Source organism: Microcaecilia unicolor, chromosome 9, assembly GCF_901765095.1.
Source record: "Microcaecilia unicolor chromosome 9, aMicUni1.1, whole genome shotgun sequence".
Taxonomy (NCBI): domain Eukaryota; kingdom Metazoa; phylum Chordata; class Amphibia; order Gymnophiona; family Siphonopidae; genus Microcaecilia; species Microcaecilia unicolor.
The window spans coordinates 34,879,756-34,892,932 of NC_044039.1; the positions used below are offsets into that span (position 1 = coordinate 34,879,756).

At 46.9% G+C, this 13,177-nt stretch overlaps 1 protein-coding gene across 2 annotated transcripts in view; it reads left to right on the forward strand.

Moving 5' to 3' along the window:
- Positions 1-13,177, forward strand: part of TRIM24 (tripartite motif containing 24) — a 387,425-nt gene that overhangs the window by 228,635 nt on the left and 145,613 nt on the right. For both annotated transcript variants that reach the window (XM_030214266.1, XM_030214267.1), the window contains exon 8: positions 9,988-10,102. In XM_030214266.1, the coding sequence (XP_030070126.1) occupies positions 9,988-10,102 (115 nt within the window). The remainder of the gene's footprint in view (positions 1-9,987; positions 10,103-13,177) is intronic.

Consider the following 13,177-nt stretch of genomic DNA (forward strand, 5'->3'; position numbering starts at 1 on the left):
CATCTGAGCCATTCTTCCAGGTCTGCTGGAGGGGTTGCTGCGGCCTGTTCCTGTGCCAGGGGTGCTTGCGCCCTCGATACCGTCGATGGAAGCGGCAGCCGGCTCGAGGCCTGCGGTGAGGTGGCGTTGGCTGCCACCCAGGTCGACTCTCCATCAACATCGCTGGAGGGAGCTTCATCGCTGCCGGCATGGGAGTCGACTTCTCAACATCGCCATCGTGGACATGGTTCCACGGCATCGAGACGGGCCCGGTTTCGGACTGCAGTTAGAGAACTCTTGTCCAACACAGAGGAGTATGCCTCATGGGATGAAGGAGAAGATCCCAGGTATTTCTCTTCTGAGGAGCCTTGTGGTCTTCCCTCTGATCCTACTCCTTCGCCAGAAAGAAAGCTTTCTCCTCCGGAGAGTCTTTCTTTCTCTTCATTTGTCTGGGAAATGTCTGTGACTATTCCCTTCCCTGTGGTATCTGAGGATGAGCCCAGGACTGAGATACTCGAGGTCCTTGACTATCCTTTGCCACCTAAGGAATCATCCACTGTTCCTTTGCACATTGTCCTTAAAGAGACACTTCTGAGGAACTGGATAAAACCACTAATCCCACCATCCCTAAAAAAGCTGAGTCCCAATATCGGATTCACGGAGAACCTGAGTTGATGAAGTCGCAGTTACCTCACGACTCTATGGTTGTGGATTCTGCTCTCAAGAGAACCAAGAGTTCTAGAGATTTTGCCTCGACGCCCCCGGGAAGGGAATCTAGAACTCTGGACTCTTTTGGGAGAAAGGCCTATCAGTCCTCTATGCTCGTGTCCAAGATTCAATCATACCAGCCCTACACAAGCATCCACATGCGGAACAAAGTGAAGCAACTGGCGGACTTGGTGGACAAGCTCCCTCCGGAGCACGCCAGGCCTTTTCAGGAGGTGGTCAGGCAGCTGAAGGCATGTTGTAAATTCCTGTCCAGGGGTGCTTACGACTCTTGATGTTGCATCCAGAACCGCTGCTCAGGGTATAGTGATGCGCAGACTCTCATGGCTGCATGCCTCTGACCTGGACAACCGAGTCCAGCAGCGGATTGCGGATGCCCCTTGCCGGGGGGCATAATATTTTTGGTGAGAAAGTCGAGCAGGTGGTCGATCAGATCCACCAGCAGGAAACCGCTATGGACAATCTCTCCCGCCGGGCACCTTCAGCTTCTACCTCATCAGGTAGACTTTTTTCCGGAGGAGGAGGAATGCTCCCTATGCCTATAATAAAGCGTAGGTACAATCCTCCTTCCCGACAGCCTTCTCAGGCTCAGCCCTAGCACACTCGTTCTCGTCAACAACGTGCGCCCAGACAGGCCCCTGCAGCTCCCCAGCAAAAGCAAGGGATGGGCTTTTGACTGGCTCCAGATGAGCATAGCCGCTATAAAAGTGTCTGTGCCGGACGATCTACTGGTCGGGGGGAGGTTAAAATTTTTTCACCAAAGGTGGCCACTCATAACCTCCGATTGGTGGGTTTTACAAATAGTCCGGCTCGGATACTCCCTCAATTTGATCTCCAGACCTCCAAATTGCCCACCGGGAGCTCAGTCTTTCAGCTTCCAGCACAGGCAGGTACTTGCAGAGGAACTCTCCGCCCTTCTCAGCGCCAATGCGGTCGAGCCCGTTCCACCGGGGCAAGAAGGGCTGGGATTCTATTCCAGGTAGTTCCTTGTGCAAAAGAAAACAGGGGGGATGTGTTCCATTCTAGACCTAAGGACCCTGAACAAATATTTGGTCCGAGAAAAGTTCAGGATGGTTTCCCTGGGCACCCTTCTTCCCATGATTCAGGAAAACGATTGGCTATGCTCTCTGGACTTAAAGGATGCTTATACACACATCAAGGTACTTCCATCTCACAGGAGGTATCTTCGATTCCATCTGAGAGTGCAGCACTTCCAGTATTGTGTGCTGCCCTTTGGTCTCACGTCTGCACCCAGGGTGTTTACAAAATGCCTGGCAGTAGTTGCAGCATCGCTACGCAGACTGGGAGTGCATGTGTTTTCCTATCTCGACGATTGGCTGGTGAAGAGCACCTCGGAGGCAGGAGCTAGTCCATGCAGATGACTATTCAACTGCTGGAGCTACTCGGGTTTGTTATAAATTACCCCAAGTCCCATCTGCTCCCTGTTCAAAGACTGGAATTTATTGGAGCTCTGCTGGATTCACAGGCAGCTCGCACCTATCTCCCCGAGACGAGAGCAGACAATCTTCTCTTTTTAGTTTCCATGGCCAGAGCGTCTCAGCGGATCACAGCTCGGCAGATGTTGAGACTTCTAGACCATATGGCCTCCACAGTTCATGTGACTCCATAGCACATCTGCACATGAGATCTGCTCAATGGGCCCTAGCTTCCCAGTGGTATCAGGCTACCGGGAATCTAGAGGATGTAATCTTGGTGTCCACCGAATTTCGCAGTTCCCTTCAGTGGTGGACAATGCGATCCAATTTGACCTTGAGACGTCCCTTTCAAATTCCTCAGCCTCAAAAAGTGCTGACAATGAATGCATCCCTCCTGGGGTGGGGAGCTCATGTTAATGGGCTTCACACTCAAGGAGTTTGGTCCCTTCAGGAAAAAGGTCTTCAGATCAATCTCCTGGAGTTGCGAGCGGTCTGAAAAGCTCTAAAGGCTTTCAGAGATCGGCTATCCAATCAAATTATTCAAATTCAGACGGACAATCAGGTTGCCATGTACTACATCAACAAGCAGGGGTGTACCGGATCTCGCCCCCTCTGTCGGGAGGCCGTCCATATGTGGCTTTGGCTTGCTGTCATGGCATGCTTCTACAAGCCACGTATCTGGCAGGCATAAACAGTTTGGCCAACAGGTTGAGCAGGATTATGCAACCTCACGAGTGGTCGCTCAACTCAGGCGTGGTTCGCAAGATCTTCCAAGCATGGGGCACCCCCTTGGTGGATCTTTTTGCCATTCAGATCAATCACAAGGTCCCTCAGTTCTATTCCAGGCTTCAGGCCCACGACAGATTAGCGTCAGATGCCTTTCTCCTGCATTGGGGGAAGGGCCTCCTGTATGCATATGTATTTATTTATTGCATTTGTATCCCACATTTTCCCACCTCTTTGCAGGCTCAATATGGCTTACAATACATCATGGATGGTGGAAATATATAAGAAAATAGACATTTAGTATTACAGAAGGATTTTGGGTACATGATAATGATAAAGCATGATAATAGTATAGCAAGCAAGTATTATAAGACAATTCTGGATATATGTGGAGGAGTTCACATTTGTTGATCTTTGTGGTATGCCTTGTTAAAGAGATGGGTCTTCAGTAGTCTGCGGAAGTTAGTTCATATATCGTTTTCAAGTTGCACGGCAGTGCGTTCCAGAATTGTGTTCTCAAGTAGGAGAAGGTTGACGCATGCATTAGTTTGTATTTTAGACCTTTGCAGTTAGGGAAGTGAAGATTGAGGAATGTGCGGGATGATTTTTTAGCATTCCTGGGTGGTAAGTCTATCAGGTCTGACATGTAGGCTGGGGCATTTCCGTGAATGATTTTGAACGTGATGCGTTCTTTTAAGAAGGAGACAGTGTAGCTTTTCTCGTAGGGGTTTAGCGCTTTCATATTTTGTTTTACCAAATATGAGTCTAGTTGCAGTGTTCTGAGCTGTCTGGAGTTCTTTGATTATTTGCTCTTTGCAGCCAGCGTAGAGTGCATTGCAGTAGTCTAAATGACTGAGTACCATTGATTGTACCCGGCTATGGAAGATGGTCCTTGGGGAAAAAAGGTCTTATTCTTTTTAATTTCCACATTGAGTGAAACATACCTCTGGTGGGGAAGACTTTGCTGAAACTCAAGCAAGACCGCAGAACCATGATTCTGATCACTCCCTTTTGGCCGCGTCAGATTTGGTTCCCTCTTCTTCTGGAGTTGTCCTCCGAAGAACCGTGGAGATTGGACTGTTTTCCAACCCTCATTACTCAGAAAGAGGGGGTGCTTCTGCAATCCAACCTCCAGTCTCTGGCTCTCACGGCCTGGATGTTGAGAGCGTAGGCTTCACCTCCATGGGTCTTTCTGAGGGTGTCTCCCGAGTCTTGCTTGCTTCCAGGAAAGATTCCACGAAGAGGTGTTACTCTTTTAAATGGGGGAGGTTTGCCGTCTGGTGTGACAGCAAGGCCCTAGATCCTCGCTCCTGTCCTACATAGACCCTGCTTGAATACCTTCTACACTTGTCAGAGTCTGGTCTCAAGACCAACTCCGTAAGAGTTCATCTTAGTGCGATTAGTGCCTTTCATTATCATGTAGAGGGTAAGCCTATCTCTGGACAGTCTTTAGTTCATGAGAGGTTTACTTTTGTTAAAGCCCCCTGTCAAACCTCCACCAGTGTCATGGGATCTCAACGTCGTTCTTACCAAGCTGATGAAACCTCCTTTTGAACCACTGAATTCCTGCCATCTGAAGTACTTGACCTGGAAGGTCATTTTCTGGGTGGCTGTTACTTCAGCTCGTAGAGTCAGTGAGCTTCAAGCCTTGGTAGTGCATGCTCCTTATCTCAAGTTTCATCACAACAGAATAGTCCTCTGCACGCACCCTAAGTTCTTGCCGAAGGTGGTGTCGGAGTTCCATCTGAACCAGTCAATTGTCTTGCAAACATTTTTTTCCCTGTCCTCATACCCGCCCTGCGGAATGTCAGTTGCACACCTTGGACTGCAAGAGAGCATTGGCCTTTAATGTGGAGCGGATGAGCCCCTTCAGACAGTCCGCCCAAATGTTTTTCTTTTGATCCCAACAGAAGGGGAGTCGCTGTTGGGAAACGCACCATTTCCAATTGGTTAGCAGATTGCATTTCCTTCACTTATGCCCAAGCTGGGCTGACTCTTGAGGGTCATGTCACGGCTCATAGTGTTCGAGCCTTGGCAGTGTCGGTGGCCCACTTGAAGTCAGCTACTATAGAAGAAATTTGCAAGGCTGCGACGTGGTCATCAGTCCACACATTCACATCCCATTACTGCCTTCAGCAGGATTCCCGACGCAACAGTCGGTTTGGGCAGTCGGTGCTGCAGAATCTGTTCGGGGTTTAGAATCCAACTCCACCCCCCATAGACCCAATTTTGTTCTGATCCAAGCTGCACTCTCAGATGTTTACTTCACAGGTCAATCCTTGATATGTCCTCGCTGTTGCGAGGCCCAGTTCACCTTTCTTTGTTGTTTTAGTGAGCCTGGGGTGCTAGAGATACCCCATCACTGAGGACAAGCAGCCTGCTTGTCCTCGGAGAAAGCGAAGATACTTACCTGTAGCAGGTATTCTCCGAGGACAGCAGGCTGATTGTTCTCACAAACCCTCCCACCTCCCCTTTGGCGTTGTTTTCTTCTCTTTGTAATTGCTTTTGACCTAACTGAGCGGGGACTCGCGCGCGCTGTTGTGGGAAAACGACCGCGCATGCTGGCAAAGCTTTGCCTATTTTAGCTGAGAAAAATTGCCGTTTCCGGGCCGCCGTTGACGCCGACCCATCAGTGAGAACAATCAGCCTGCTGTCCTCGGAGAATACCTGCTACAGGTAAGTATCTTCGCTTCTTGAGGTGATGATTTTTTTTCTCCCTGTGCTCTAGCTCCGTGAGGGAACCCACCATGTAGAAGATCTGAGAGCCTGTAAGACCTTCCCTTTTATTCCTTTTTATAAATAGCGAGCTACTTTGCAAGCAGGCCTTCGCACTAGGGGGCACCCAATGAAGCTAGAAAATAGTAAATTTAAAACAAATCTGAGAAAATATTTCTTCACTCAATGTGTAATTAAACTCTGAAATTCGTTGCCAGAGAACGTAGTAAAAGCGGTTAGCTTAGCGGGGTTTAAAAAAGGTTTGGCTGGCTTCCTAAAGGAAAAGTCCATAGACCATTATTAAAATGGACTTGGGGAAAATCCACTGCTTATTTCTACAGTAAGCAGCATAAAATGTATTATACTGCTTTGGGATCTTGCCAGGTACTTGTGACCTGGATTGGCCACTGTTGGAATCAGGATGCTGGACCTTCGACCATACTTATGTGCTTATGTATCCAATTAAGTGGGAAACTACTATTCTGCCTGAGGGGGATGACTGAGTTCAACAGTTTTCATAGAGACCACCATTCTAGAAGAAAGGGTTCTATGTCTTAGTGGGTAGTAGTATTCCTAGCTGGGATCCTTCTGGGAGAGACTTTTTATCTCAACCCCATCTCTTGAGAGACAGAGTGCAATGCTAATGTTCTGATGCTTGTGTGCGCTGAATCAAGCAAGGCCCAGGCACAATGTTCTTGGATAATTTGAGGAATCGGTGGATTCTGAGCATTAGGATGTGCCACGTGGCCTCTGTGATTTCCTGACACTTCTACAGGAGAGGTGGGCTACTAATGGCTTCGGCCATTAGAAAAGAGAGCTGCAGTTCCTCTCACAACATTGTTTTAGCAGGCTTCCTTCAAAAGAACATGAGTAGCCAGATGTTCCCATCCTGACAACAATTCCTATCCCCCCAGCTGAACAAAGTTTTTTTTTTTTTTTTTTATTTTTTTTAAATCTAGAACCTTCACTTTTGAATGAACCCTGTTCATACCTATCTAAATATTTAACCACACCATCTGGTGATCACTGGATACCAGGTGATCAACTACTATAACTTTAGAAACACTCTCCCCATTAGTAAGCACTATGTCCATTATGGCCCCATCCCATGTGGGTTCCATTACAAATCTCCCTGCTTCTAAAAGACCCCGCAATAAGGATACTCCAATCAACATCTGGCATATTAAAATCACCTATTAGTAGTATTTTCCCTTTCACAGCTATCTTTCAAATTTCTTCAATTAAATCTCTGTCATAGTAACATAGTAAATGACGGCAGATAAAGACCTGTATGGTCCATCCAGTCTGCCCAACAAGATACTTTATATGTATACCCGAGTTTGATGTGTCCTTGCCTTTCTCAGGGCACAGACCGTAGCAGTCTGCCCAGCACTGTTCTTGTACTAGGTTTCCCAATTACTGGCGCCGCTACCCAATCTCTGCTAAGATTCCGCAGAACCATTCCTTCTAAACAGGATTCCTTTGTGTTTATCCCACGCATGTTTGAATTCCATTACTGTTTTCATCTCCACCACCTCCCGCAGGAGGGCATTCCACATATCCACCACCCTCTCTGTGAAAAAATACGTCCTGACATTAGTCCTGAGTCTACCCCCCCCCCCCCCCCTTCAACCTCAATTCTTGTCCTCTAGTTCTACCGCCTTCCCGTCTCCAAAAAAGGTTCATTTGAATCATGTCACCCCTGTTTCTCCTTTCCTCCAAGGTATACATGTTCAGGTCAGCAAGTCTCTCCTCGTACGGTTTGCATGCAAATCCCATACCATTTTTGTAGCTTTTCTTTGCACCGCTTCCAGTCTATTTACATCTTTAACAAGATACAGCCTCCAAAACTGAACACAATACTCCAAGTGGGGCCTCACCAACGACTTGTAGAGGGGCATCAACACCTCCTTTCTTCTGCTGGTTAGGCCCCTTTTTATGCAGCCTAGCATCCTTCTGGCCACGGCTGTCGCCTTGTCGCATTGTTTCTTCACCTTCAGATCCTCAGACACCAACACTCCAAGGTCTCTCTCCTGAGTCGAGCTTACTAATCTCTCCCATCATGTCCACTTCTGTTTGTGAAGGAGGCCTGTATATCACACCAATGTAAATACATTTGCCATTCTCTCTTTCCAGATTGACTTACAAAGCCTCTTCCTTACCCTGTAGGTCCTGAAATTGTGGGTCTTTTATTTTTAACATATAATTCCACCCCACCTACTTTCTTCCTAACCTGTCTTTCCCGAACCAACTATATCCCAGTCATGGTTCTCTGTGAACCATGTCTCTCTGTGATTGCCACTAAATCCATATCAGCCTCTTCCATCACAGCCTCAAGATTTAAAGTCTTATTTCCCATAATTCGGGAATTAGTATATACTGCGGTCCGGTTAGCTAATCTGCTGCTGAAAACACTTCTTCCGTTCTTTGATAGATGGACACCATTTCTACTCATTTGCCCTTGGAAAAGCATGCCATGGTCCAGGAAGCCAAAATGCTCTTAATAACACCATCTGCGCAGCCACATATTAATCTCCAGGGTGCAAGCTTCTCTGCGGGGAGGATTGACAAAAGCAACACCTGTTCACCTGTCTGACCCAGAGCCATGAAATCACTTTTGATACGTTCAGATTTTTAAAAAAGGTGTATATAGAGAAAAAAAAAACCAGATACTTATCTGATAGCACACTTGAAGAGGTTGAGTATAACAGGGTAAGATGACATGCCTGTTAAGAAACTGACTTGTAACAGAGAGAATTTAAACACAAGTAAAGAGTTCAGCCAAATTTTATCTTACATTGTTTGAGATGTTTAAGGTTAATCATTGTATTCATTTAAACTATTTAAGGTTTAAGTAAATTAATGCTTGATGTGCATTAGTTTTGTCTGTGTTTTAGAACAAAAGTAATTGGTTCTGGAAACCTTATTTTATTGCATAAATCCAGATATGATTACATTTTGGGTAAAAATATAATGATTTACCAGCTTAATATCCGATTGGTCTCATGGTTTTAAAATCCTTTAGTTTCATTGTTTCTCCACTCGATTTAGAGTACTGTGGAAGAGGTTAGTTTCATTGCACTGTATTGAACAAAATTTGTGCCTGGTTCGAGGTAAGGCCACTGACTACTACATCTAATTTGAATGTTGGATGGTTGCTCCATTCTTTCTTGTCAAGAACCAGTGAGTTTAGTGGGGCAGACAGGACATTTGTACTCTTTGGTGATCCTAGGAAAGGGGAAGCCGCTTCAAAAGCTACAGTGGCTCATTGGGTTAAAGAGGCAATTGTTTCTGCTCAGTTTTTGTCAGGCAGACCAGTTCTTCCTATTCTTAAGGCAACTGAAGCTCAGGAGGCCTCATGGGAAAAACACAAGCTCATACCGCTATCAAGAGATTTGCAGAGCAGCTATGTAGGCGATATTGTGTTCGATACAGGTTAGATGTGTACGCCAAACAGGATGTAGCTTTTGGGTCTCGTGTACTGTCAGCAGGTAGCGCTAGTTCCCACTCTTGACAAGTACTTCTTTGGTACATCCCAAGCATCTATACGGTATGGAGGAGTTATAAGGTGAAATTAGGCCTTACCTGCTAATTTTTATTTCCTTGAGTTCTTGTGGACCAGTCTAGAACCCGCCCGGTGTTTCAGATGTATAAAACTTAGCAGCTATGTTTAGAAAAATGGTGCAAACAACATTTTCTCTCAGTATGTAATTCTACCAACTCATGTTTGTATGTTCTAGTTTGTCATCGGGTTTCTCCAAGAATTCATGGGGCATTTTTTGAGTTCATCATTTGATTAGAAATTTAAACAACAAAAAAAAATAACACACAAGATAACAAAAAAATATGGTGTGCACAGAAATGTTTTAAGAAAATACTGGCTGTTTCTAGGCAGCACAGAATACTATAAATACCGATGTCATAATTCTACTACTACTTATCATTTCTATAGCGCTACTAGACGTACGCAGCGCTGTACACTTGAACATGAAGAGACAATCCCTGCTCGACAGAGCATACAATCTAATTGCATTAGTTCTCACTGTCCACTTGCTGGCAGGAGAGCATATACCCAGACTTCTGGACTGGTCTGGAAGGGCTCAAGGAAAGAAAATTATCAGGTAAGGTCTAATTTCACATTTATGACCAGGAAACATAGTAATTAAATGATTTTGATTATTTTCTACCAAAGAATCTGGAATACCAAGTGGAAGCAATTTCAGACTTTTTATTGTGGTTAACATGACTGTAATTGAAGCCAGTGGTTCTAATATTGGAAGTCTTCCCATTGTAGTTATCAGAGCAGAGTTTGTACTGTATGAACACCTACAATGTTAGCAATTATGCTTTCTTATTAAGGAAACACATGATCTGCCTGTTCAGATGATTTTTTTAATCCTATTAGATTACTTATCGACTGCGTCATCTCCTTCGTGCAAGGTGCGACTCTACACCAGTGACGAACAGTGTTCAGTTTCATTGTGATGCCAACGTATGGGCGCAAAATATTTTTAATTTAGGTAAGAAATGCATTTTTAATTTAAAAGTTTTGCCAAACTTAAGTAATCTACCAGGAAATATCCAGTAATAACAAGATAGATGATTAAAGAAGAAACATTGCAAGAAAATATACTGGTAGAGCATTCCTCTTTGTCCACATAATGGAAAGAGATTGCATAAATAATAAACATGAAAAGAAATAGCATTCATCAGGAAAACAAAGCCCCTTTCCTTAGTGTCCCACACCAGATCAGATTGGAGTAGCAAAGAGGCGCTGAGTGTCTAGCAGCGACAAGAAAAAACAGAAAGCAGACACTGGAAGTCCAAACAATTTCTTTATTCATACAGACGAATGAATGTTTGGACTTCCACACCAGATCAGTCCAGAACTTGCAGATGTTGTCCATCAACAAACAGGTGTTGATAAAGAATATAGAATTGTGCTTTGCTCTATAAAGAGGCTGGTCTGCTCCAGCACTCCAGTAGTTCTCTATCTCCAGCAAGTGGCTTTCGCTACAGCCATTTTTTCCAAATGGCTGCCGCTTGAAATCTCGGCAGCCATTTGGAAAAAGAATGGCACCAGCGAGCAAGCGGCGGCTGCAGGGCAGGAAAGGGTGAAGTTCTTTTCTGCCCCGAAAAAGGCTACTAGACCACCAGGGCGAAGTTCAGTGCTCAGGTAGGCTGGCACCGGCCAGCAGCAGGCGGAAGGGAGCACAGATTCTGTGCAGAAATGTTGGAGTCTGTGCTCCGCAGTTATGTAGAATTTCAGTAAGAGTAGATATTGAAGTGTATCTGCAGTGGGGGTGACTTTGCTTGTGCTGAGAACTGAGGAGGCGGAGCAATTATCCCACCCTACTGAGGTAGGAAAGGTACTAGGGGCTATTAAACAACTGCCTTTTAAGACTCTAGGGCTTGATGGCTTCACTAATCAATTCTATAAGCATTTTGGTGAGTTGATTGTGGGGCCATTAACTCATATGTTTAATGCTCTTCTTCCATTGCGTCCCCAGATCAATCCAGAGACTTGTGGGGTATGTCCCTCCACTAGCAGGTTAGACACGATGTTCGCCCCTAGAGGGAATGTGCAGCCAACCTAACTTCAGTATTCTCTCTATTTAGCAGGTGAAAAGACATATTGTGCAGCTCTGCAGTGATTTGGCTCCTATCCCATTCCCTCGGGGGTTGTTGAGCTTATATTGGGGTTGAGGTGCTTTGGGCACATTGGGGTTACACCTGGTGGTCTCCCCCACCAGCCTTTCTGCTTCCTCAGGGAGTTAGTTCTGTCAGTGTTTCTCTCTTGCCTCTTGGAAAAAAAAAAAAAGATACAGATCGGAGATCCCTAAAATTAAAGCAGCGATTCCTGGCTCCAGACTTCAGAGGTACGTGAGCGCTAGGCGGGGAAGCAGGCTTTGGCCCGTCGTGCTGTGGTGCGTGTAAGACAGCGTCCGGGGCACGCAAGAGCTGTGTCAGGGCCTTGGGCAAGCCCCGGCCGGAACAGGCAGATCGCTCTGCGGGGGGGGAGTGGCGGAGTCGACCAATTCCTGCATGGCGGGAAAGCCGTTGTTGCCGGCAGTGCGTGGGTCAGCTGCCACCATTTTCTCCCCTTCTGCTCCCCAGCCGCTGGTAAGCGTGGCAGCGGGATTGCAGCTCTCAGCTGTTTCTGCCCCGAAACGCGGAGTCTCGGAATCTCCTCTCAGGGGCACCGCGTACAGTGGCGTTTTCTCCGGAATTTGTGCTCCTCATGCACAAGGCTTTTTTATTGAAAGCAGCGGGGGGAGGCGAGATGGATGCCATTTTGGATAGCCAGCGTGGCTCTTCTACTGATTTCTCTCATGCAGCCCCTAAACGGGCCCGTTTTGAGTGTTTTGGCCCTGGAGCTGAGGGGTCGGGACAGTCTGACTCTGATGAAGCTTAGTTGTCAGGGGATTCCCTACAAGAGACCCTGGAAGACGGGGAAATGCCAGCGGGAGAGGGTGATGACCCTACCGCGGCAAGGCTTTTTCGTAGGGAGGAGCTTCCATCTTTTATTATAAAGGCGATGGAGATATTACATATATCTTCCCCTGAACCCCCGGCTCACTCGGAAGGTGCACCCTCTATTATGTCGGGCACTAGGACTCCGTCGCGAACCTTTCATATTCATGAGGCCATGCAGGTTCTCTTTAAAGCACAGTGGGATTCGCCAGAGGCCATCTTAGGGTCGCGCGGACCATGGCCATGGCCATACTCTGTCCCTTATGGCAGGAGGATTTGGACTCCTTGCGTTTGCCGACAGTAGATTCGTTAATTACTGCTGTGACAAAGAAAACAACTTTACCGGTGGAGGGCGGCACCGAGATCCGCAGGATCGAAGACTTGAAGCTTCGGTGTAGGCCTCATTCGAGGTGGCAGCATTGTCATTACAGGCCTTGATTTGCGGATCTTATGCGGCAAGAGCTTGTCTGTCCTGGGTTCAGCACGCGGTGTCTACTGAAGACCTGGTTGAATGCCTCCCTGTGTTGGAGTCGGGTTTGGCTTACCTGGAGGATGTCCTTTATGACATTCTCCGAGCTTCAGCTAAGGAAGTTTCGTTGGCCGTGTCGGCCTGTAGATGGATTTGGCTGAAGCACTGGGCTGCAGATGTGGCATCTAAGTCCCGTTTGGCGCGGTTGCCTTTTAAGGGGCGGCTCCTCTTTGGAGAGGAACTTGCTCAGATTGTTAAGGAATTAGGAGATTCCAAGGGTCGTTTGCCAGAGGACAGAGGTAAGTCCCAGACGAAGACCTTCAGGCCTTGCTTTAAGGAGGCCAAGCGTTAAAGGCCTGGTAGATCCGGGGGATTTTCAAAGCCCTGTTTTCAGCAGAGATCGCAGCCCTTTCGGCCGGACCGCCGTCAGCCTATCGTGGCCTCTCGCAATCTGCAGGGTAGCAGAAGTACCCAATGATGGGGCCCTGGCCCATTCCTTTCCGGCAATAGGGGGACAGCTGTCTCAGTTCGGGAAGGAGTGGGCGAGGGTAACTGCGGATGAATGGGTGCTGGACATCATTCGAGACGGCTACAAGATGGAGTTCGCCCGTTCACTGTCAGACAGCCTCCTAGAGTCTCCTTGCAAGTCTCC